Source organism: Chironomus tepperi, unplaced genomic scaffold (genome assembly GCF_022539635.2).
Source record: "Chironomus tepperi strain 1889 unplaced genomic scaffold, CSIRO-AGI_Ctep_v1 contig_191, whole genome shotgun sequence".
Taxonomy (NCBI): Eukaryota; Metazoa; Arthropoda; class Insecta; order Diptera; family Chironomidae; genus Chironomus; species Chironomus tepperi.
In genome coordinates this window covers 42,862-68,475 of record NW_027226313.1, presented here as the reverse complement: position 1 = coordinate 68,475, position 25,614 = coordinate 42,862, and the positions used below count along the sequence as shown (strand labels likewise).

At 30.7% G+C, this 25,614-nt stretch overlaps 1 protein-coding gene across 3 annotated transcripts; it reads right to left on the bottom strand.

Annotated features, from left to right (window-relative positions):
* Nucleotides 1-25,222, bottom strand: LOC139089678 (receptor-type guanylate cyclase Gyc76C-like). 3 transcript variants are annotated; one of them, XM_070639263.1, is made up of 18 exons: nucleotides 25,064-25,222; nucleotides 22,753-22,999; nucleotides 6,970-7,421; nucleotides 6,814-6,879; nucleotides 6,455-6,664; nucleotides 5,243-5,397; nucleotides 4,749-5,146; nucleotides 3,704-3,876; nucleotides 3,351-3,641; nucleotides 3,101-3,290; nucleotides 2,900-3,036; nucleotides 2,670-2,835; nucleotides 1,976-2,514; nucleotides 1,774-1,921; nucleotides 1,490-1,714; nucleotides 1,266-1,427; nucleotides 756-1,196; nucleotides 1-569 (listed from the first exon to the last, which is right to left on the bottom strand). In XM_070639263.1, exons 3-18 carry the CDS (start codon nucleotides 7,354-7,356, stop codon nucleotides 100-102), a joined length of 4,158 nt encoding a protein of 1,385 aa, XP_070495364.1. In that variant the 5' UTR covers nucleotides 7,357-7,421; nucleotides 22,753-22,999; nucleotides 25,064-25,222; the 3' UTR covers nucleotides 1-99. The 3 variants fall into 3 exon arrangements, with proteins under 3 accessions (XP_070495364.1, XP_070495363.1, XP_070495365.1); XM_070639262.1 differs by lacking the exon at nucleotides 25,064-25,222 and adding an exon at nucleotides 23,747-24,483; XM_070639264.1 differs by lacking the exon at nucleotides 25,064-25,222 and adding an exon at nucleotides 23,775-24,483.
* Between the last annotated feature and the right edge of the window lie 392 nt (nucleotides 25,223-25,614).

The window sequence follows — 25,614 nt, the reverse complement described above, 5'->3', positions numbered from 1 at the left end:
TTTGGATTTAAGAAATCTACGACTTGTACACATATTTTCATTTTTATTTTAATTCACACATCTTAAATTTTAAGAGATTTTTTTATCCATTTGTTTTGTTCACACAACACTCATACTTTCATTATCTGCTCTATTCCTAACAATTGCACTTGATGTCTGTTGTGAAAGCAAACCACTTCCATTTTGTCCATTGGAACTTCTGCTTTGATTTTGAAATATTCCAATCAACCATGACTTAATGTTACGACCTAATGACTTTTTAGTACCAATAATTTCTTCACAGCCACTACTTTCTTCATGATCAATATCAGTGCGAACTGCTTCTAATTCTAACGAATGCCATCGTTTCATATTCTTGTTTAAAAGTGGTATGTGATCAGATCTTTGGGTTCGTGATGATGTTATAACTCCACCATTGACTGTTTTAAGAGGTTCACTTACGTTGTTCTTACGTTTACGGAAATTTTCGTTGTTCTGTTTATTTATTTGATGATGATCGGGTACTGGAAAGGGATCGAGCGAATAGCTCTTTTTAAAATTACTGTGGTCTTCAAATGGCCTTAATGAACCTGAAATGAGAGATGACAATCATGAGTCCGAAAAATACGGATGTATGTTAAATATGAATTTAATCTAAACAAAAGAACAGCATAAACAGGTGGATAGAAAAAGAAAAAACATCAAAAGAAGCGCGTAAAAAAAATTAAAAGTCACGATCATTAAATCAGTCACGTAATCTGGAATTTCCAACTTACTAATATCATCGTTTGAACTATTTGTTATATTTTGTTGAGGTCGAACCATAGCATACGGTTTCTCACCACTTCCATTCATGGTATCTCGTCTCAAATCATCTGTCGTGTCATTGACACAACCCATTTCAGTGTCATTATTATTGATATAAAGTGGTGTCATATCATACTTCCTTGGCTTTGATATGAATGGTGAGGATGAGTCTCGATGTGATCCTTGGAGACTATAAGCACCATCGTTATCATTCCGTTGTGCATTTGACTGTCTCCGACTCTCACAAAGAATACTTCGATTATCGGATGTACCGAAATTTGTAATACATGATATTGACGGTTGCTTTGAGTCACTAATATATTTGGGACTCTTTCGAGGTCGACAAAATAATGGCGGTGGTAAGTCTCTTAAATCAACGTTTCGTTTTTGAATGGCACATTCGTTGGCTCCTGGAGATTATAAAAAGATAACAATTAAAATGTTTTAAATCCCAAGAATGCAAGCAGCCAGCAGCATACCTATAAGCCAATAAGTCACAACATCACCCTTTCCTTTCATCGATACTATGCCACGCTTTTCTGTTATATAGCCTCCTAATTTGTCTAATTTTTCTTTGCATTGTGGTGAAATATGAATTTTTAATGGCTCGCCACATGACTCCATCCTTGATGCTGTATTCACTGTGAGATAATACAAAAAAGGTTTATGAACTTGATTAACTTATAACAATTCTACAGCATACCTGTATCGCCAAAAAGGCAATATCTTGGCATTGTTAGTCCAACAACACCGGCTACAACTGGTCCCGTATGTATTCCAATTCTTAATTTAAGTGTTTCGGTCGGTCTGTGTGCGATCCTGTGATTCTTTACAGCCTGAAGTAGATCAAGAGCCATCGATGCAATTTCACCAACATGACGATCGTCATTCTTGATAGGCAAACCGGAAACTACCATATAGGCATCACCTAGAATTGAATATGAACAGTTAATTGAATGTTTGGAATCAGTTCCTTAGTCTAGTTACCAATAGTTTCAACTTTGTATACGTCGTAGCCCTTTATGACTCTGTCAAAGATTGTATAGAGGTCATTCAGAAAATTGACAACTTGAAGAGGTGTACTTTCAGCTGATAGTTGGGTAAATCCAACAATATCACTAAAGTATATCGTAACCTGCAATACATAAGGATTAGTATAAAGGCAATAAAAGCAAGTATGATGACTTACAGCATCAAAAGTGACAGGCTCAACACCGTGTCCCATGGTAAGTCGTTCAGCAACAGATTGTGGTAACATTCGATTAAGAAGATCTTCTGTCTTTCTCTTCTCTTCATACAATAAGCGTGTACGTTCATTCACAATATCTTCTAAATTATTTGTGTACTTTTCCATCATTTCCATAATTTGATCCATGATATTTTTCGACTTTCCATCCCTCATCTTTTTCAGTCGTGTTCTTATTGTGGGAAAATCATCACGAAGTTCTGGATTTTCATTCCAACAATCTTGTATACAACTGATAACATAATCAGGACAATTATCAGAATCTAATAGACAATCCATGTCGGGACGAAATGGTGGCTTATCATCGGTTGGAATTTCTTTGACTAAATCAATAATTTGCTTTGGTTCATAATCTGTACTGCCGAAGGGACCTTTTCTTCCGCATATCTCATAGAGAATTATGGCAAATGCATATACATCACCTTTCTGACTACCGTAAATATTTGGATTACGTAAAAGCTCAGGAGATTTCCAAAATAAACCTGATGAGAAATATAGATTAAGTAAAGGAATTTATGCTGCATTTCAGATGCGTATGCCTGCAGTTTTGGGTTGTTCCTTAAAGTTTGTCCAAGGCTGCAACTCTGAGTCTGCAACTTCAGACGAACCCTAATTTAAGCATATTTTGTATACTTACTTCTATAATATTGATGCTCTCCCACAGATCCACTCTCTGCACAATGCCGTAAATCATGCAATCCAAAATCTGTAATTTGTAGCATCCATCGCGACGTTATGACACAATTTGATGACTTGAGATTTCCATGAAATACCATTGTTGATGAGTGAATGTAGATCATACCCTATTGGACAATTAAAATGGATCAGTATCTATGGAACTGCTTTAAAAATAATAATTCAATTTACCTTGATTAAGTCATAAATCAATGATGCAATAAACAAATTATCTAATTTTATATCTTCATTTTCTATAATATCGTATAAACTTCCCTTAGCGCAATAATCAGTGACTAGTAAAATTCTCATGGGCTCAACACAAGCTCCTACATGTAATCAATAAGTCAATTCATTAATCAAATGTTATTAGGTATATTATCAAGTTCGTACCTATAAAACTATTTATATTATCGTGTCTTAGATCACGTAATGTTCGGAATTCCTTCATCAATTCTCTTGACATGTCTTTTTTCTTTGAAAATTTCAGTTCTTTTATTCTTACAATTACACCACGAAATTTTCCCGTAGTAGTCCAAACTTGATATCTTGATCCATAGCTGGCTGCACTTGCAAGACTAAGCTAACGGGATTAAATATCAATAGTAAGCAGCATAGTCATCAAATTAAATCCTTAACTTACTTTGCTAGGCGATGAAACAATATCGTTATTAAAATATCCTTTGATCTCGTGTGGCTCAATCTTCCACAATAATCCTTCAATTTCCAACTCAGTTTTCCACTTCCGATAAATACTTATTGTTACCACAACCGAACAGAATAAAATGAGACCTAAAGTGCCAGCAATAATCATTGAAATGACATGCCTGTCATCTTTTATGCATTGCTCATTCATAAAACCACATTGCGGTTCATCTGTTGGAATCACACCGCTTGGCCAATCAATACGCAGAATATTGTTGAATTTGTATTCCTAAATGAATTTAAGCTTTGGTATAATTGGAATTGAACAGATGAAGATCAATTAGAACTTACTGGAAGAGAATTGTTGTTATTTCGACCTTGAAATGTAGCGACAGTTACCATATGACGATCACATGTAAAGTTTGAATCTTTTGTTGAGAAATGTGACTCTTTAAGTGCTAAAACTGAGAAGTTTCCTTCCGAATCTCCATTTTCATCCATCCAAATTTCAGCGCCGGTTACACCTGTTAAATTTGAGATACTTTTTTTAGAGGACAATTTTGCTTAGTTTGATGTTTTATATTTCATATGATATAGCAGTGGTGAGCAACCTTTTTGATGCCGCTGCACACCTTGGTGATAAGCTAGAACCTAAAACCCATATGGTATGTGGTTCATATTATTTTGTGGCACAAAGGTTGCCCACCACTGTGATATAGGGTCGTTCACTTATTAAGCTTTTTAATTCATAATAATTCATAATATTAGGTTGAGTTGGTCAATTCGAGGACGTACTTGAAAGCAGTCATACACAATTGACAAATTTATTGCTTTGTTTCTGGGTCTAGTAACAATTTTAGGGATTTGATCTGATAAATTGTTTTAACGTATCTGAGCTAATAGCTCATATTTTATGATTTGAAAAGTATTTTATCATGTTCAACCTCCGATCAGCACATAATGAGATGTTGCCATCACAGCGACGAGACGACAACTGATTACCACTTGGCGACATTTCAATATGATCCGATCGAAACCATGTTTTTGCCCAACTTTGCATTTATTTGAACTGAACAATTATTTGCCAAGTCTAGGTATTATTTGGTCACTGACAGCTTTGGAAAGCAGACGCAACATCCAAAGAAATTGGTAATCTTAATGCCTTTTATATTTTCAAACACTAGCAAAGGAGGACAGTATGTTGTGGATAGACGTCGCGAATACTCGACAGAATGTTTCGTGTTATGCAATAAGTAAATGACCCCTTGACAACAGTCTTTAATTTTTCTAAGTATTCCTTGAGATCAATTTACACTCTTATCTGATATTATTTATTCGTTAATTTTCATAAATCAGTAGGCTTAATAGCTATATAGAAAAAAAGTGATTAATTTACTTGGATATTTTTTCTCTTGAATTATGGCATTTATGATGGCAGTTCCGTTGCTTGCAATTTCTCTTATCACATCATCTGTTAACGGTCGCACATGTTCCTCCTTCTTAAGCAATTTGTGCAATGCGTTTGCATATAATTTAACTGCATCATACAAGTATGCAGCATAGATTGAGACGAATTTAACAAATTGCTTGTTGGGAAAGCTTGGATTTCGGAATTCAAATGGCTGTCTTTCATTAAAGATTCGAACTCTGGCAGTGAATTCTTCATAATTTTTAGTCGGTGGGGTACTAACGACGACAATTAAACTTCTAGCTCTCTTTGTAAATCCTTCGATTTCATTGCATGACTTATATTTACTGAAATGATCGAGTCGATATAAATATTTTTTGGCCTCCCTGAAAGTCGAAATGGAATGGAAAGAGAAAGAAAAAGAAAAAAAAATTAAAATTCATAAAAAAGTCCATTTATTTTGTTAAAATTTAACTTCTTACTCAGCAGAATAGCTCATCATATCAACAAATATCACCATATATTCGCCTTTATCAAACAACTGAATTGACTCCATAGATCCCATCATGTCTACCAAAGCATCAGGTGTTCCCAAGAATATGTAAATTCTCGTTCCATTCATTGTGTTCTGAATGATCTGGTTTTTTAATTATTTCATTATGGACGGGAATGGAGAGAATAAAATAAAATATGTTAAATAGGCAACTCAAAGCTTAATGATTAAGAGCGCGAGCGGCATGCAAAAAAAAACACACACACAACACGCGAAATGTTTTAATTTATATTTCAAAAAATGATTTCTTCTTTTTGCTCGTCATTCTGCTGATGACGATGGATTGTTGATGATCAACAACTTCTTTTCCTTCCATTCTTATTCTTAATAAGCATATGTTGTGCTTGTAAATTAACTATATAATAAAAATGTGTTGTTTCAATTTTGATAATAGCGAAATTAACTAAAGATGCAAGATTATTGATCAGATTATCGTGGCTGCTGATCACGATAAGAAAAAGATTCAATATTCGTTTTGGGTCTATATGATGGTTAATATTGAAAGAAGGATGAGGGTCTTGAGCTAGAGTTTGACACATTGGCTTTCTGTAAGGGAAAAGCATACTCTTTGCCTGTTAGGGTAAGATACCCTGAGAGGTCCCTAACAGATAATGAGCATACTAACTTAAATGATAGTGCTCATGAGTATACTCAATCAATATAATTGATCATGCTCAGTTTTGTGACTATACTCATGAGCATGGTTCTTGCCTGTTCGGGATGTTATTCCAAAATAAGGGTTAACTATTGTAATGTGAATTTTGGAGTTCTTGCCTTGAAAACAAAAATCGAAAATTAAACATCCAGCTTAGACCTCACAATTGAAATTTCAGATATTGATCTACAGAAGTTTATGAGCAAAGCTCAGCAATCAAAATTCAGCAGTCAAAATCAACAAATTCAAAATTATTTCCGAAAATGCGTTTTATGCCTTAATAGCATCCTTAGACAACACAAGACGTTTCTTTTGATTTCTTTTTAAGTCTTTCAATTTACATTTTCTTTATTTTATAGCCCATTGAGAGTGAAAGAAGGAGAATCAGAAGAAGTCAATTCTCGTGAGATCTTATTCATTGTGTATAAGTTAGTGAATGAAATGATATTTTTTTTTTAAAAGGTTGATGAAGAAGAAACGACATACATTGTACCAATAGCCTGGCCTACAACAGTCCATATTATTCTCACAGCATTTATGACGATCGACCACCTGCCTTTTATGATTGATCGTTTTATTGTGTGCTTTTGCTTGTTGAGTCAGTGATTCTGCAACTCTTTCCCATTTTTCTTCATAAATGATTGTGAATTTACTCCATCGATAGTAATTTAGCAGTGAAATAACTGATTTGGTCACCTGAATTTTTTGTTTGGAAATACGAAAGTTTTAAAAAAAAAGCATATAATATATATTAAAAAAATGTTTATTTTTGGCTGCTTGATATCTAGATAAATCGATGGTCATTAATATTAAAATGATTTCATTATAAAATGTCAATGACTCACCTGAGTGTCGGGAGGTTCTGTTCTTGCAAATGTTGGAATTGCTGAAGCTTGAAAATCTGAACATTTCTATTAGGAAGGAGAAAAGAAAAAATAAAATATGGAAATGAGAGTGTCAAGCACGTAGACGAAAATGAGAAGCACATTATAAAATCTTACATAAGCTATCATGGGAATATTTCGACTTTGCGTTACAATTGCCTCAACATAACAGGTGCCTTCCGGTCCAAAAATAACTGATACGTCATCGCATATCATTTCAGTTATGGCACGTGTAGCAATTACTGTATCACCTCTCGTATCATTCCATTTAAGATTTAATGTTACATTTGGTAAAATTTTTGTATCATTATTGATTTCTTCCAGTGCCATTTGTATTGCACCAGATATGGCAAGACCCTGGCGATCTTTAAGATCGCCTTTGATTGCTGTCAGGTAACCGACATTTAATATTGTTTTTAAGTGACTTCCATCCACTAATTCTACAGTGGCAATTATAAGTATTATTGCCACAAAATTTATGACAATAGTTCGTAGTACAGACATGGCCCCAATGCGGCAATGATGCGGGGCCTTTCTCGATCATACGAATAAAAAATATCAAAAAATTGCTGAAAATATAAGAAAATGACATTAAATTATTTTATGTTAATCATAGAATGATGTCATCATCTGTTTTCTTATGCTAAAAACTTTATTTTGTCTTTCTTCTTCTTTTCCTCTTATTCACAAAATTCGGCTATTCATTTTTATGTGTCCATTGATTCCGGTCAATATGGAAATTAATTTTAATGATTTCAACAGAATAATATAGCTCACGAGTATATGAGTATGCAGACACTGTCATTTAAAGTAATGAATGAATCATTTTCAATAGGATATGAGAGACATTTTCATTTGGATAGAACAGGGATCTTCTATTATAAATCATACTATATTTTTAAAACATCCTGTTTGTTTTAATAAATGACTTCTAATTCCTAAAATTAGATCTGAATGTGAAATATTCTTAAAATCAAGGAAATCAAAAATTCCTCTGATTCACTCAAATGAGCATGCTGTTGAGTATAATTGAGCATCTTCAATTTTGAAAGCATATTCTTGAGTATGCTCGTTGTCTGTTCGGGTTCTTATTTCAAATTTCTAAAAATACTTTTCTTTTAAATTTAAGCATCGCAGTTCACATTGCATTTGAGTAAAAATCATTTTGCAAAGAATTTTCAAACATTAAACATCAAATTCCTTAAAAAGCTGCAAATCATCAAGAAATGGATGCCTCTGAAAGTTCGAATATTGAATCTAGAAAATGTAAGCCTTATTTCTTATTTTAACACTTAAATTTTAAAGATTAATGTCGTTTAATATTTATCCAATTACAGCAGGTTCGTCCACAGACCATTCTGAAGATTCAACAAACTCTATAGAAATGACAGATTCCCTAATTTACGCGCCAATAGTTGATCGTGATTTTCTGGCACAAACTGAAAGACAGACTCGGAATGTCAATTCTAACCCAACACAAGAGGAAAATCCAAGAATTTTGCAGAAGAAACGCTCAGGAGTACGAAGGATGAGATCACAATCCAGATCAAGAAATGTTAGTCGAGCTCGAGCTCGATCAAGTAGCTCTCGAAAAGCTTCCAAATCAGGCCGTAATAAAAAGAATTGAAATATGTCAAGACGAAGTCAAGACATTCGTCACGCAAACAAAATTTTGATAGCAAATTCTGGGTCGTTTTGGATTGAAAATGCCAATAAAGCTGACGGATTTGTTAGTCCACATATTCTTCATATAAATCTTATGTTCCGATTATAATGTTACAATATCAATAAAAAGGAAAGGAAGTAAAAGAAAATCTAAACAGTCGAGCCTCAAAGCCTTTTTTTCTGTTTTAAATTTTTTTGCATTAAGAGAACAAGAAGCAAGAGATGATGAGAAAATAATAAATGAAAAGATTGCACAATACAAATAAAGTATGCAAATGAGCCATTTATACTTATGTTCCTATTCTGATGATTCTCAAATTTTTCCATCGTTTTCTGCATGAAATTTTTTTGTGAGTTTGTGTCTCTTGAGTTTTTTTTTTCATCTACAAACTGTGATTGGATTAATTTTATGATTTATATACATAAAACGGCTGTGAGAAGGAATGAAAGAGATGAAGAAAAGAAACGATGGGAATCTGTGTATTAAAATTCCTTTTTCTTGAGTTTGTTTTTAGTGAGTAGAAAGGAGCTCTAAATTGCAAAGTTTGGGAAAGATATGAATGCGCCGTAAGAGCACAAACTGTGAATGAATAGAAATTGTGAATGCATAAATATGTGTGACGGATCATATAGCGAATTATTTGTCATACTCAGTCAGCATTCCGGTAGATTCAATTGGTTGAAAATTCAACCTTCTCGAACAGTCATCGTGTTCACTAGGGCACCAATACGTCGACGTATTAACGGTAAGACGCGAAGTATCCTGACGGCACCGATGGCCAATTTACGACTCATTTTTACGACGAAAATACGATGCTTCTCGGGTTTGTTCACTACTTAGCTTGTTTTACAAACGGCAAGGATTAAGCTGATTTCAAACATTCTTTATGTGTTGTCATGTGCCTACTGGGGCGCTTTAGCAACGGAAAAAAGCCAAATATGTATATGTATATGCCAAGATCTTCTGTTGCTAAGAAGCATTAATGAGCGAGAAATCCAGCATATTTTAATCTGAGAATCACCATACATGAACTAAATACGTATCAGTGATTATTTTGTAATACTTAGTAAAAATGTAAAGTTATTTTTGTAATTAATTATTTAAGCATTAAAAGACACAGTGCCAATTTGTTGAAATCAACTTATGTTTAAGAAAAGATGCGCCAAAATGAGTCTGGCGATTTAACCGGTTACGTCTTTCTCGTTGATTTAACTGTGAGAAACAAATTACCAACATTGTTGACCGTCAAGCATTAGCGAAGTCATTGGGATGGTCATTCAATCAGAAGTATCAATAGAATAGGAGAAAAACAACTTGTCTGTAGAAGTAGAGAATAAAGTTTAGAAGAAAAAAAAATCAATGGAGCAACAGTTAGACATCAAGATCCTCTTATTTATAGTCCACCTCTCGATAATCTCACTACGTCTTCACATTTCTGTTAATTTTTTATGCAGATTTTTCATTTTTATTCATTAAACACCTTATCGAAATCCGCACACTATCAATTGGCGCCAATCACAAGAAATTCCTGTTTTTATATCCAATAAGGTTTCATTCATTTCTTTTTGTTGTTCAGTTAAGAATATTTTTTTTTATTTACGAACTGAGAGAGATCTTTCTACTTTAACATACGACACGCACGACAACTCGACACAACAAGAATCTCTCAAGAGGCTTTTTCTTGTGATGCTTTGCTTTCCGCTTCTTCTTAACTTTTTTTTTTTTTATTTCGATAAAAAAATGTTAAATTGAAAAATACAAAAAAAAAGACTTTAAGTCTATTTTTATCATTCCGGTTTTTTAAAGGCAAAAAAATGAGTATGAGTATGTATATATGGAATAAGAAAACGTTGTGCCACCTTATGCTTAGTATGTGACCGCGAGGCAAAACGAAGAAAAAAATAAAAAAACAAACACACAAAAAAATACTTCGGCGATCGTTCTCCGATGAATAGGTCTGGATGAATTGAATTTCATTCATGGATTTTGTGTTGTGTTGATCTCTTTCTGCTTTTTATTCTTCACTCTGATTTTGATGATTCAATAACCCTTCAAGCACTTTTAAGGAAGATGCTGATGTCAAACATGACACAAAGTAATTATGGACTAAAGCTTTTTTATTGCTTTATTGTAGAGTGCCTTACAGCATTGAACATTTCATTGTTCTTACAATGTTGCATTTAAATGCGTAGAATATTACAGATTAATGTAAATTCATGGTAATGTGCTGTATATATTTCTTAATCCTGTATTATTACATAAATGTTTCAAAAGAATGTCATATGATATGTGTGTATGGACAATTCACATTTTTAGAACAGGAAGTATGTTATCGAAATATTTAGCTAAAAATTACTGAATATAGAGAAGAACTCGTCCAAAATGCAGGCTTACGGACAACATAGACATGTAGACAATCAAATAGTCTTGAACGACCTACCTATAAGGTACATCCCAGAAAATTAGAGTTCGGTCAAGAATTGTAGGTCTGCATATTATATGCGCAAATCTGCAGTTCTTGACCAAATTCTAATTTTAAGTCTTTTAAATTTAATTTAATAATTGTCGTTGCTTAATGTTCATATAACATACATCAACTACTGACTCAATCCGGAAATGAAATAAATTCAATAATCCTATACTCAAACATTTATTAAAACAAATGTATACGTCAATAAAAATTTTTAAACAAGAGCTTGCCACTGACTTAACATTCAGTTTATAAAATTCCTTTTTCTTTTGTTATTTTTGGCTAATTAAGAAATTATTCATGTGACTTGTTATATAAAGAATTTGAAGAATTTCCGATTCACTTCATATTTAAATATTACCTAAATTTTTGTTAAGTAAATGTCAAATTCTCTGCAAGTTTCTAATCCAAAAAGGAATTACTAAGAAAGCTATAACAGTCTGTCTCACAGCATTATAAAAGTAAATACAGGTTCTCACATCCTATGAATTTTTCTGATTTTTTTGGGAATTCTTAGTGATTAATAAAATATTTTTAGCAATTGCTAATCGTACGTACATCGGCAATAAGAGTCAATACTACAAAAATGCTTTATGCGCCATAAATTCCTTCCTAATCAATATTTAACGGACGATATTTAAGCGAAATAAAAATAAAATTTACGATAAACTTTCTAAAGTATTCAGCAAACAGAGCATTTCTCATTTAATTCACTTCTTTTTTAATTTTTCTTCTTTCCACCTTATTTCAATATATTTCGATTTTCAATTAAATAATGTTGGCAAACAGTTGGTCGAAACGAAAAGGTCGGCCGTTTACAATTCAGTCTTCTACAAAAAGAAAAGAGGTTGTATGCTTACTTCTTTTTCTAAACAATTGGATTATCGACAATTTTATACAATTCTCTTAATTACAATTAAATGTTTACTCATTCACGGTCGACCCTTTATTTGTTGCGGTTTATGTTTCTATTTTATTGAATCGTTTACATGGAAGTGAATTAAAGTTATGAAGGTTGTGGATTCACTAAATTATTAAGAATTAGAAGTAAAACGCAAAAGTTATATTGAATTGTTTTGAGAACTTTGCGTATAGAATTTGATTTTTATTAAACTTTTCAACGTGTCGTGCTGCTTCACGGCCATGATATGCTTCTATTCTTAACATTGATTAGCACTATCCCCGGTAAACTTGATGGGAAAATATTAATTTAACAGACCGAACGTTAGAACTTTTATGGATAAACACGTATAAAACACGAAACATTTGAATGTTAAGAATATCCCGAATTGACCCCCTCCCTTCTTTTCTAAGCGTTACATGATCTCCGAACGTTCCCTTATATCAACGACATCAAACATTCTTGAAAAATAACAGTCACAATAACAACATGAGATGATATTTCATATGCATGCTCAATAGATAATAAGCGAGATGAGTAAATGACCCTTAAATAATACAATACTAAGTGGGTACATAAGCAAGGTGTGTATTAGTGATAGTAAAGTAGTGGGATATAAAAAGCGCGTGAATGAAGTAATAGAGAAGATTACATATATAGAATCTCATTGCATTGCTTTATGCGTGTATACTGCATATGAATCTTGCCGCATACCAAGTATGAAATAAAAATAAATCATAAGATAAAAATAGCATCAAGAGGAAGTCTATGATACGGTAATCATGATATTAATTACCACAATTGAGTATATTAATAGTAATAACAGCCATTGACATTGCGTGATGAACACCGATATCTTTGCAGTATCATCAGCAATTGAATTAAGTATGAATTAAGCAATTAACTCTTTTTCCACAATTTAATTGGCAAGTTTGACAATTTTTTGAAATTAACTCACATTAAGCAACAAAATTACAATTCAATATTGACTAACAAATTTAATTTAATTATTCGTGCAATCAGAGTAGATAAGAACAAAATATAATTTTTGCTGAGCGAATTTCTACGAGTCCAGCTATAGTAAAATACCAAGCGACAACGAAAATAAATCGTATATACACAATTCCAATGAAACAAGGTCATTTATTTTACACTCTTTTTGTATACACATTTTATTATGATATTATTCATTCTAAAAATAGACTGAAATCATATATTCGCCTTCTCAACTTCTTCTTCTTATTCATCTCCTTCATGAGCTTATTTATTATTTCATTCTGTTTTGTTGTTTTGTTAACGTACAGTCCATAAATGTTTTGTGATGATGCTATGATCATTTACTGAATCAGACATGATAACGGAGATACTTGTAGCTGGTTATTCAGAGCTTTTATTCTTATTTTAGATTTTTGGATGATTTTATATTTTATTAAACTTTATCCCTGGGATTTGTGTCCTTATTCCTAGTGTCTTAATATGATAAAATCCTCAAGTTGTATTGTGGTATGTAATAAGTGGGTCATTAACTTAAAAAGTATGAAATCGACTTTCAAATAGCAAATAAACCTTCTTATGTGATTAATTGTTCTTAAGAGCCATCTATTGAATTATTTAAATGGTAAATAATAGACACTTAAATTATGTTTTTACTTTTTATTCGACCAAATATATTTTACATGGTCACGATTTTGTAGTTATTGTCTATCTATTATTATTGTATTTTTATATGAATAATAACAATTTAAGCTTAGAGTTTGATGTTATTCTCACTCTATTAAATTATTATTCAACATGAATTTGTCATTTATTGTCAATGGTTTCGGCAATTTTATAAATTACATCAAAAATAACCTTAACCGCACACGACTTAAAATATATAAAACTAGTGTAGCATACCGTCAAGTATTGCAGGAAAAATTGATTTAGAGTACAATAACAGTCGGTTAGCTATACCGTCCTTGGATGGAATCCACAAGAAAAATGGTGACAAGGAGCTCCAAGCTTCTCAACCTTCTTGAGGCAGAACAGTGATGAAGGGATATCAGTTTAATGTGCACATAGACAATTCATTCAAACTAGGTGACAGAACCAGCAACATAGTCAGATGGAAAGCTTTTATTGTATCCTAAGCTCCACATAGGAACATTGTTGCAGTAAGAAAGTAGGTAAGTACAACAACAACGAGATGGACTGAAGTTAGAATTTTCTGTGGCAGGCACAGACGACAAATCTGTCTCCGTTTTTGCCTACGGGCTTGCCTTTTTCTAATCTGGTAATTTCAATGTTAAATCTATGAATTGGTAGTAAATTATGCCAGCACTGACCAGCACTTGAAGCAAAAAACAGAAAAAAAACTAATTTCTGTCAAATGTCAAGTTTTTAGTAATGCGGTGTTTTTAGATCTTGTAGTTCTAAGAAATATGATGTGATAAAAATTGAAGCCTGTGTTTGGTTTACTAATAAATTTGTTCCTAAATATAGTATTTTAAAGTAAAAGAGGCTCATACAGAGTGAATGAAGCGCATACAAAATAGAATCTAAATATAAACTTTTTAATAATAAAATGAATTAAAATTGGAACCAAAATCTGAGAAAGGTTATCAAAACTGACGCTAAAATAAGATTTAATTCCCTCATCAATTTCGAGAAGAAGTTGGTAGTCTTGAGATATTTTTATAATCGTTAAAATACAAGAAAAAAAAGTTCACAATTTTCTGCAGCTACACCCTTTCAAAATATTGACAAAAATCAAATTTTCAAATGATAAATGAGACAAACTTCTGTTTTTGCTTTCGTCATGCATGTAGATTTTGTCAAATTAACACATTGTGTGTATTTTTAATTTGCATAATTCATGTATCAATATACGTAGGAGAATATTTAGATTTTTTTGTTGAATTAAGCTTGTATCACTTACTGTTTCCTTTTCTTATCTACACAATTTTTTGTTAAATAAAATAATGCAATGTTTTCTTAAGATTATTTGCGTATGACGTATCTGCTGTGCTTTAATTTCTGGATTTACATCTCTGTGCTAATTGAAGGCGTTAACACGTTAGAAAAAAAAGGATGAGAAAAGTTTTAAGAATATTGACGTAAAAGACTCAAATAACACGGAAATTTCCATTTGTCAAATATTCGACAGTTTAGGTACAACTAAATAGAATTTTTGCCAATTTTCATGTTCATTATTTTGAAAACGAAATGCTTGAAACATGATTTATAAGAAAATAAGTATGAGGAAATATTGAAATTTTGTCTGGTCAATTTAAGCACAGATATTTACTCTTTAATTAGACTTTCTACAAAGTTCTACAGACGTATAATTACGGTCAAAATGAATTAGAGACATTGAACCTCTTTTCGATTTTTTTTTTAATGCAGGAGCTCAAGCCTAGTCACAATGAATTTATAAAATTATTCCAATGTGATAAAGACGAGACTTGTTTTCTCTACTGACTCCGATCACAATCGTCAAAGTCATTTAAAGTGATCTTATCACGGCGCAAATTCATTTTTCATCTTCACAGCGTATACTACTTGTAGATCTTAATAGACTGGTTGCTATACAGCTAAATGATAATTGAGACGACAAAGCGATCACATCGCGATATTGATGCCAATTTATCATAAAAAATGACATTCTGACACGAATCAATAACTTTTAATTTAATATTTTTACGTTGTTACTTTTGAATAGGGATGGAAACTTAAGAGCGTTTTGTCTTTAAGTAAATGCATAGTTTATGGATGGTCAATAATTCAATATGAATATTGAACACTCAATTTCAAGGAGCATGCACAAGAGAATGCTCGCAAAATTGAGTATGGTCATTAATGTGAATGCTCATTGTCTGTTTGGATATTAAGACTTGAAATCCAAATAAACCTCTCTACTCGTGCCAGCTATATCAAATTTTTTAAATAGTAAGGCAAGATTCTAGCATCTATTTTGGGCACAAAATCTCTAAAATACTCAGAAAAATACACAAATTAATTAAAAAAAATTGCTTGTTTTTAAAATTTGCATGCATTTGGCAACTGAATTTGAATAGTTGAAGTAGTAATAACCATTAAAAAATTTATGCATCTCAACCTGTAATGCGTCATGAATTATTAACTTGTTTTATTTTCTCTGCATACATTATTCTATTTATAGACATGAGTATAAATTGTTTCCGATGTTCGACATTATTATTGAACTATTAGACGCGCTTCCTATTAGAATAAAGACATAATGTGTACATTCGTAAGTAAATGTCTCAGTGCTGATGAGAAACTATAAATAACAATAAACGTAATTTAAATTTATAAAAATATATTCACAGCATCAATTTAATTTTCAATTTCAGTTAGCTGCAGAGTCATTTAGTTGAATATATACTTTTTCATTTCTAAAAATAGAATCCTCTAATCAGTTGTTAAATGATGCAAATAAACATGTGACTCTAGTGCAGAGAGAAAGAAAAAAAAAATAAAGAGTAAAAGAGAATAAACTCGTCTCAGTCTCAGAGGCCGAAATATGCACACGTATATATGTGCTTTAAGTAAAATACACAGACAGATTTTTGTTCTGTTTCTTAACAACAACCGGAATGTAAATGTATGCTTTAACGACAATCAAGAAATAACTTGTTAATGAACAAAATTAACAAAAAAATAACAACATGGATTTTTGTAAAGCTAAGAATAAGAAATATATTTTTTTGAAGATTTCAATTATTTTGTGTCCCATTTTCATCTTATCAATATTTTTATGATATCTTGCATCTGGTTGCCCTACAAGCTTGCATAGTATCTTAAATTATGCAGTTATGATGAAATTAATATGATAATTTTGATAATACACTAGTCTAAATCGAATTCGAGCATCTAATTTGCAAATTTTGGCCCTAAATTTGATGATGGCCCTTATATCGATTAATATGTAATCAAATTACAAAGCCTATATTTATTTTTAGCTCTTACGCATATTCTTTTCGCGGATATTCAAGTATGCAGTTTAAAATGCATTCCAAAGTATTTGTATCAGTTCTTCTTCTTCTTTTGTTCATTTTTTGTGTTATTTTTTTCTGTCTTACTTGATTCTTCTTTCTCCTTTATATGTGTATTTTAATGTCTTCTTATATATTTTCTTTAGTAAATGTCTGCAATGACGACATTTGTGGGTGCTTTTTGATTAAATTGATTGTAAATATTTATCTCTTTTCCATCGATACTATTAATAGTCTTGAAAACTAGTGCACTATATCTTCAGAGCATGACTTGCAGGATTTTGTATACTTTACTAACTTCTGTTTCTGTGGAGATTATATGACAGAGTTATGTAGATATCATTGCTACTTTAAAGCTCTTAATTGATAAAGTTTTCATTCGAAATGTATGGTAATTAATCTCATTTTTGGATTCTCTAAAAATACTAAAGACAGAATGACAGAGAAAAAGGCAATCAGCCTCCATGAGCCTTAATCATTTGCGTCACTCGGGAGTGCTAAGTAATGAATTATTTTCTCAAACAGTTTCTCAATTTTTCACACCATATAACAAATTCGTGAATAAAGGATTATGATTATTTTGATTTTTAAGACCAACAATTAAGTATTAGACCTTTAATAGGTCATTTACTTATGATAGGTAAAAATTAATTGCAGTAGAAACTTAAACAGAATATTTCAAAGTTCTAGGGTTTGTTCAAATCTACAGGCCTTCATAATTGGACGAAATATAAAACACACCTGAAAACTCCAGGCTTGTGCATCTAAAACTCAGAAAGACAGGTCTGCGATTCTTAGATGAGCCCTCAACTTTCATTTTTAACCAAAAGGACAAAAATACGTTAGAACTAGTCATCAGCTGGACATTAACTGGTCATAAACTTGACTCATAACTATTTTTGTCTATTTTTACTAATATTTAAATTAATGCTAAATAAATGATTTGTTTTTAAAGTAGGTACTAAGAAACAATTTTTGTATGCGTAATAAAACGAAAAAATATTTTTTCTATTCTTCTTACATCGCCCAAAGATATTTGCTAGTCTCCTTATGCATTTAATTTGTTTGCACAAAGAAACTTTCGTTTGCTGTTTCAATTATAATTGCTATTAAGTAGACTTGCTTCTATAATATTTCTTGTATTCAGGGTGCGCTGTAATTCACAATGTAAATAAAAGGTAAATGCTTCAATGATATTGTTTCTCTTACCCCAACACAAAAAAATTCAATGCTTAATATTTTATTCAGTTCAGTCTCACTAAATAGTTTATTAAATCGAACATAATTGGTCACAAGACAAGAATTCAAATTTGCTCCTGAATTTTGCCAATTTATTCAAAAAACTTCAATACTATGCCTTTCTTAATGCACATACAAATCGTCAATGACAAGTTTCAACCTGTTTTATTTCTTCACGTCATCAGCTTTATCTTTTTAGTAATTTCAAGTATCTTTTATTCTGAGATAATGAAGAATCTTTTCGATGCAAGTTCAAAATGTATTGGTTAAGTCTTTAAAGTTGAAATTATAGGAATCATCTGGAAAGTTTATTGCATTTGTCATAAAAGTTCATAATTTGTTTACTTAAAGGTCGTAAACGTGTTATGGAACACATAAAATTAATCACAGCTTTGCACGTAAAATTTACAGCATGAACTATGAATACAGTTAGGAACTAATGATTGCCGAGTTTGACTATAATTTGATAACTATTAAAAAAACATAATGATGTTTTACGATGGATATGCAAAGTGTTTATGGAAAAATTTATGTCACAAAACTTGAATTAATTTGCTAAAAATCAAAATTTTTATTGCCATTGACAGATCGTAACTTGGTTATTTAATTTTTGAATTATAACCATGACCAATTATCCAATAAGCAACAAACTGATTGAGGAGCATCTGGTTGAGTTCCAATGAACACAGACTCTTGACTTCCATATTCCCTTGAATTGAATTTATATTGAATTCAATTCATCCACATGCAATTATTTACTTTGTAATGCGAACTTAATATGTAAACGACCCCTAATGTATTAATTTGCTTAACCAGCAAAACCTTCAACGATTTTTTTAAATTCATTATATTTTTATTTGTTACTGGTGTTAATCAAGTTTATAAATTATTGAATTGCTTATTAAAAGGAAATAAAAGTCAAAATTTCATTATTTTGTCCACCTGTTTGCTTTTGACTTGACAGGTTCTATCAATTATATTCCATACTTTTAATTTGAATACTTTATCAATTTTATCAACAATAAAAAGCAACTGTAAAACTCAGAGCTTGAGGTAGGCATGAATTTCGTATTGAAAATCGAATCAAAATGACTCAGCTTCACATAAAAATCAAGTCGATTTCGAGTTCTGGTAAATCGTAAATTTTCATAATTAAATTGAGGAAATTTAACGGTCAATCATCTGTTATGTCTTCATTAACCCTAAAAATTATTTTCTTTTAAACAAACAAAAAATTATTCTGGTCAATAAAAATTTAATAATAAAAAAACTGATCATTAAAATTTACAACTACAACTCATTTTAAATTGACACGTGTCTCCTTCATGAACCCGCTTAAGAGCAAAAAAAAGTACAAATGATGAAATGAAAGCAAAGAAAACATGACTCGATGACGTAAATTTTCTGTTTATTTCATCTTTCGAAAAGTTCTACTAAAGGATTTCGCGTTCTTTCTTCTCTTCAGATTTTTTTTTATTACTCGAACTCTTAGTGGGGTAACATTAAGATTTGCTCCAAACATCTCTGTTCAGATTTGTATATTTTTTATTCACTAAGTAGTCTTGTGAGTTGTTTAGACGTCGACTCACTATTTCTCACATATCATTATTCTTTCTCATGGTTTTCGGGTTACCTAATTTTTATGAGAATGCAAACTTTAAAGTTTACTTTGTCACAAGGACCTTCACAGGGATGATTACTGATCATGTCATGTAGCTAGGACTGACATATATAAGAATGACGAAACAATTGATCAGAATTCGATTAAGTCAAGGTTGAGAAGTTCATAAAAACTTCCAAGAACCTTAAAAGATAGAAAAAACTGCGCTAATGTCTCAAAACTCAAACCATTTCGATATTTTGCCAGATTCGCAAAGTTGATCATAGGCATCTGGCGAAAAAAAAAAAAATAAATTCGATTAGACATGAATGATCTCGAAACAAGATTTTAAACTTTTTAAAAGTCTCCATGATCAGTTCACATTCGATTAAGTCAAGGTTGAAGCAGTTCATGAAAACTTCCAAGAACCTTAAAAGATCGAAAAAACTGCGCCTATGTCTCAAAACTCAAACCATTTCCTATTCTTGACATATTTTGCCACACACTTGATTCGCAAAGTTGATCATAGGCAACATTCTGGCTAGCACAGCAAAAAAAAACATTTGAGATATTTAAACTTTTTAAAAGAGATCGGATGTATAAATTAAAGAGCAAAAAGCGAGTCCGACGTAATGTAATTTAATGATTTGGAGAATGATTAATTATATTGATTTTCGCGTTTTTTTCTCCTTTTATTTTGAAATTCGTAGCCACATTGTCTCCATCCATCCATTCACTTGTTCGATCGCATGTTCACATTTCTTTACAATACATTCATACGTATGAAAACATGAGTTGTTGCCAATCATCTTTGCGGTTTTTGTGCTTGATGATTTTATTTTTTTTCTCTTTCATTCGACAGCTCTCTTTAAATTGCCTTCGTTTACTTAGTGTGCTGTTCATAATAATGATTGTTGTTTTTATAGTCATTCTGCAAGTATTTATTTGTAATTATGGATTCAATATTTAAATTATGGCCAGTTATTCATTTTATTATTCTCCAAGATCAGTAACAGAAGAACTAATGATGAAGAGAAAAAAATATGAATATACTAAGTGTCATTTTTTATTAAGACAATAGTGAATGCTCGTAAAAAAATTAAAATGAACTGGTGACGATTAAAGACTTGGCATATTTAATTTTTATTCTGCTTACATATGCATCTTAATTTTCAATTAAAGTCGTATACAGAATAAGTCATTTATGACATCCAGGAGGAGGAGGAAGATCGAATCTTTTGTTTTTAAATAATTCTGGCATTTCCGGACGTCATGAGTCAATGTTCCCTAAATTATGTTAATTTATGAGTGATAAAATTACATCTTGATGTAACATGCAACAATGTTTCGTTTGACAAACAATAAAAATTATGTCAGTCAGACAGAAACTACCCTGCGGCACCTTTGTACAGTAAAAAATGCATATAAAATTCCCCATGACGTCAACTAACATTGTTCCAGTAAATATTTAAGAATTACCTTATTCATGCATAATAATTGCATTGTTTTCTCTTTCGTACTCACTTTTCATTCCATAATAAACAAAATAATTTTATGGGTCGGTGTATGTACACCCATTTTTATTATTTTTAAATTTTTTATATTTTCCCTTCAATTTGCCCATAAGGTAACAAGTGAACAGGTAATAGTGGCACTGAAATATCAAGTGAATGTACTTGTATAGAATGGCTCTTTTGGCAGTGATCGACAGTTTTATGTGCTGTGAGAGTGAAGCAATAAATCATTAATAATTCACTCCATACTAAACTGTTATTGCTTCATTCTTCTGTGTGGCACAAAACTTTTTAAAGAAAGATAAAAGAGTCATGAATTTTTTTTTTCGTAAAAAATTCTTTTTTTGATTCTCGTGGGAATTTTTATTTTCGCAGTCTTTTCTCTCTGCTTTAAAGATTTACTTAAAGAATTTAATTGATTTGTTTGGATTTTACAAATACAAAATGAATTTACGATTTTCTACGAGACAAATTTGTTGGAACGACATACATATATGGCTGATGAGAGTTAATTGAGTGATTTTGCAATATTTTGATTCTGATGCATTTTATTGCTGTATGAATTATAAATTGATTTAAATGTTTTTGCATAGATTTTGTCCATATACTCAAATTTAAGTCGATTTGCTTAGTCAAAAACACAAATTAGTTTAATTACATTATTAACATATTTGTTAATGTATTTTAATTATGGCTGTAAAATTCTTTTTGAAAATAATTTTCAAATACAACCAAATTTTGCTAATATTCTTATCACGAATATTCAATTTAGAATGTTTTTTGAAGCTTTTTTTGTTGGTTTTAAAATTTATCATAACTCATTTTTCCCACGTTCAACATCATCAACAGATACATACGACTAGAGAATGAAAGAGATAAATTCAACAGGCTGCAGATTCTAAAAATAAACTCTTTAAAGAAACAGATCTGCAAGTTGCATTTTTTGTACATAAAAAGAAGAATATAAATGATCATGAGTGAAAGAAAAAATTAAGATTGTAGAAAGAGGAATGAAAGAAATTTTCAGTTGAAATTCCATCTTTGAAGGTGACAAAAATATGGAATTGTGCTTAACATTTGCTTAAATTGTTAAGTACCTTAAACATCGTCTGATTCTTATATAATTATTTTGAGTGTTTATAATTTTAGGAGAATATTATAATTTTGAAAATTTGAATAAATTTAAAGATTTTGCATTTTTTTTTAAAGGAATGCAGCCCAAATCTCTTAGTACTCGAGTCAACAAAATTTATTAGATTCATAAAAAAATACTTTAATTTTTATTAATTTAGCTATGATCAGACCTCGAAGTCGACTCGGTTTTTGTTTGGAATAGTCGATTTGAGTGGACTCGATCTTATACAAAATTCAAGTCAACTGAGCTACGACAGCAAGTTGGATGATTCAATTGAATTTGAAGAATTTTGACACTTTTAGCATAATGATTTGCATCAAAGAGGAAAGCAAAGAAAACGTTCTAAAATATTCTTAAACAATTATGACTAATTAAACTTACCATGAGGTTTTCAAGTATGGAAAACTGCAATTATCCCTTCGATAACGTATTTTTTTATCTCTTTTGTTGTTCACAAATTTGTAATAAATTGATAAGAAAAATAACTTTTTTGCTTTTTTACTTCTATTGACCAATAATGGTCTGTTGTATTTATGTGTCTATTTGTAACACTTTGATTATTTTTACTTTAACACTTTTGTATATTTTATGATACTTGGTAGTTTTTTTGTTGAACTATTCCAGTTTTCTGAAAATTAATTTTTGATTATTTTCAATAATTTCATGATGGTGATAAAATATTGCGAAGGTAAATTTACGAATTTAATTAGTAAATATTCTGGATTTAACTAATAATTTAATAGTTTTGTTTAACCTGTATTATGGTTATTTTTAAAATTTTCTCACTGTCTAAATTTAAAAATCCTTGTCTAATAAAATAAGTCTGATTTTAGAGTAATTTTTTGAATTAAGCGCCATGTAATACAATGGATGTACAGATGATTAAAGGTCTGAATAATTCAAATTAATTTTAATTTAGTGACAACCCAAGTGGATAAAAATCCGTTAGAACTAGACATTAACTTGCCATCATCTAGTTATAACCAAATTTTTGTCCACTCGGGCAAGAAGGTAGTATACAAATATTAACTGTATAAGCTGGCATAAACATTTAATTATAATATGTGTGCTTATCATTTAATTAAATAAGAAATTTCCTTCATATTTTGAACTCAGAATTCTCAAGACCGAAAACAATTTTCTACTCATGATATCTTTAGATGCATCTGATGCCCTCTAAAAATGCGGCATTTACTAATAAAAAAATATTACAACGACTACGAAGACAAGTGAAAATAAAAAAAAAATTACATGAGAGACAGTATAGTAAAAGTAATAATTCTGAGAATGTAGACACTTCACACACAGTGCTTATATATAAATTGTGTATACAAATGTAACTGATAAGTGATAACACTCATGAAATTTTTTTTACATTATTCTTTCCATAAAAATGCATTTACTGCGACTTTTTTCCTTCCTTTCTAAATTTTTCTTTTCAGTCGAGCGGTTGATATTAAAATATTTTTCGATGCTTCTTCTTTGTCGTTTGGTAAGACCACGACAAAAATCTTTTCTTGGATAAATGTATAATTTTTTGTATTCTTTGTTTTGAAATTCTACAGTCGCAAAAAATTATTTCAAGTTTTTCATATTTTTTTTTTATTTTTTGCTTTTGTCGTTTTTTCTCAGTTGTTTATTGTTAGTTTTAAAAATAGCCACACTAATTCACACTAGAAGTACACTGTTGTTGTTGCAAATCACATTAATAAAACTTTCTTTTAATGAACTAAAATTTATTTTCTAATAAAATTGTCCAAAAAGATTTTTAAAGTTATTTTGAAAAATTTCACTTTTAAAATGTTTTAAAAAAATTTAGTTATGGAAAATTTAACTTTTTGTATATTTTTTGAACAAAATCTGGGGAGCGTCTTGAGATTATGTACGATCAATACCACGACACAAGAAATACTGAAACATGAGATTTTTTTGTGTTTCGTAAAAATGTACTTTCTGCGCGCCAGAAGAGAGGAAATGAGTATTGTTGAGAGTTTGCCGGGCATGATCACATATACAATATAAAGATTTAAAATTCCACACACTGATAACAATTGATAGTGCAATTTTCACACACAATTTTACATTCTTCTTTTGATCGAGAACACGACTCTCACATTTTTGCTAATAAATTCTTTACTATGTGCCCAATAAGTGTGCGTCTGTTATACTATTATGTGTGAATGACACAGATATTTGAACACATTGAATAAATCTTCTCATGATAAGGACTATTTTTTTTTTTGATTGATCACTTGTTTTACTCTCAAAAAAATCTCATTATCCACAAGCTTGTGCAAGCATTTTCAATCTATTTATCTCATGTATAATTTTTTTAGAAAATTTATTTAAATGACAAGATCATTCTTGTTCATTCAAGATGTTTCTTGTATCTTTTATCTTGAAATTTTCAACTTTTTTTGCTCCGATTTCATTTATTATTTTACGTAACATGAGTGAGGTAGACAACATTTATTTAAGCGATAAACTTAAAACTGATCACTAAATTCTAAATTTCTACACAAAATTTACAAAAGTAGAACCTGTCACAACTCTTCAGAACCACCGTTCTCACATATATTTCATAAAGAAACTTAAGAAGTAAATCACATGACTTTTATCCTGTGAATAATCTCATGTTCGTAAATTTACTGAGCAAATATCACTAGAATTATTGTAAAATCAATATACATACAATTTATACTGCAGATCACAAAGTGATTGAGATTTCATTTCACAGACCCTGAGAACACATATGATTATTACATCTGTGATTCATTAAAACACTCAATTGTTTATAATTGCACCGGAATGCTTAAAATTACTCTTTTAATTCTATTTTTGTTTGCACTTTTTACAATAAACAATTTTTTTTTTTAAATTCATTCTGCATGTAAGAAATTTTCTTCTTCTTTCTCTTTTTATACTTTATTATTAGCTTGTGATATTATTAAAAAAACTATAAAAAATCGAATCGATTGTTTCTCTTTTTTAAATATTTTTGCACTATGTTGAATGAAATTTTATCACAAATAATGTTATTTTCTAAAAACGCAAAGTGGAACAATTTTTTCTTATATCTTTAACTGAGAAAAAAATTCGCGAACGAGATTTTTGGGCTTCTTATCCGCTCAATTCTTGAGTTGAAACTGAATGAATGAGCACAACAAAAGATGTTTGTATGTAGATTTCTCATGCATTGAACATCCACAACTGCATACATTTCTCATTCTCTTTGCTATTTTC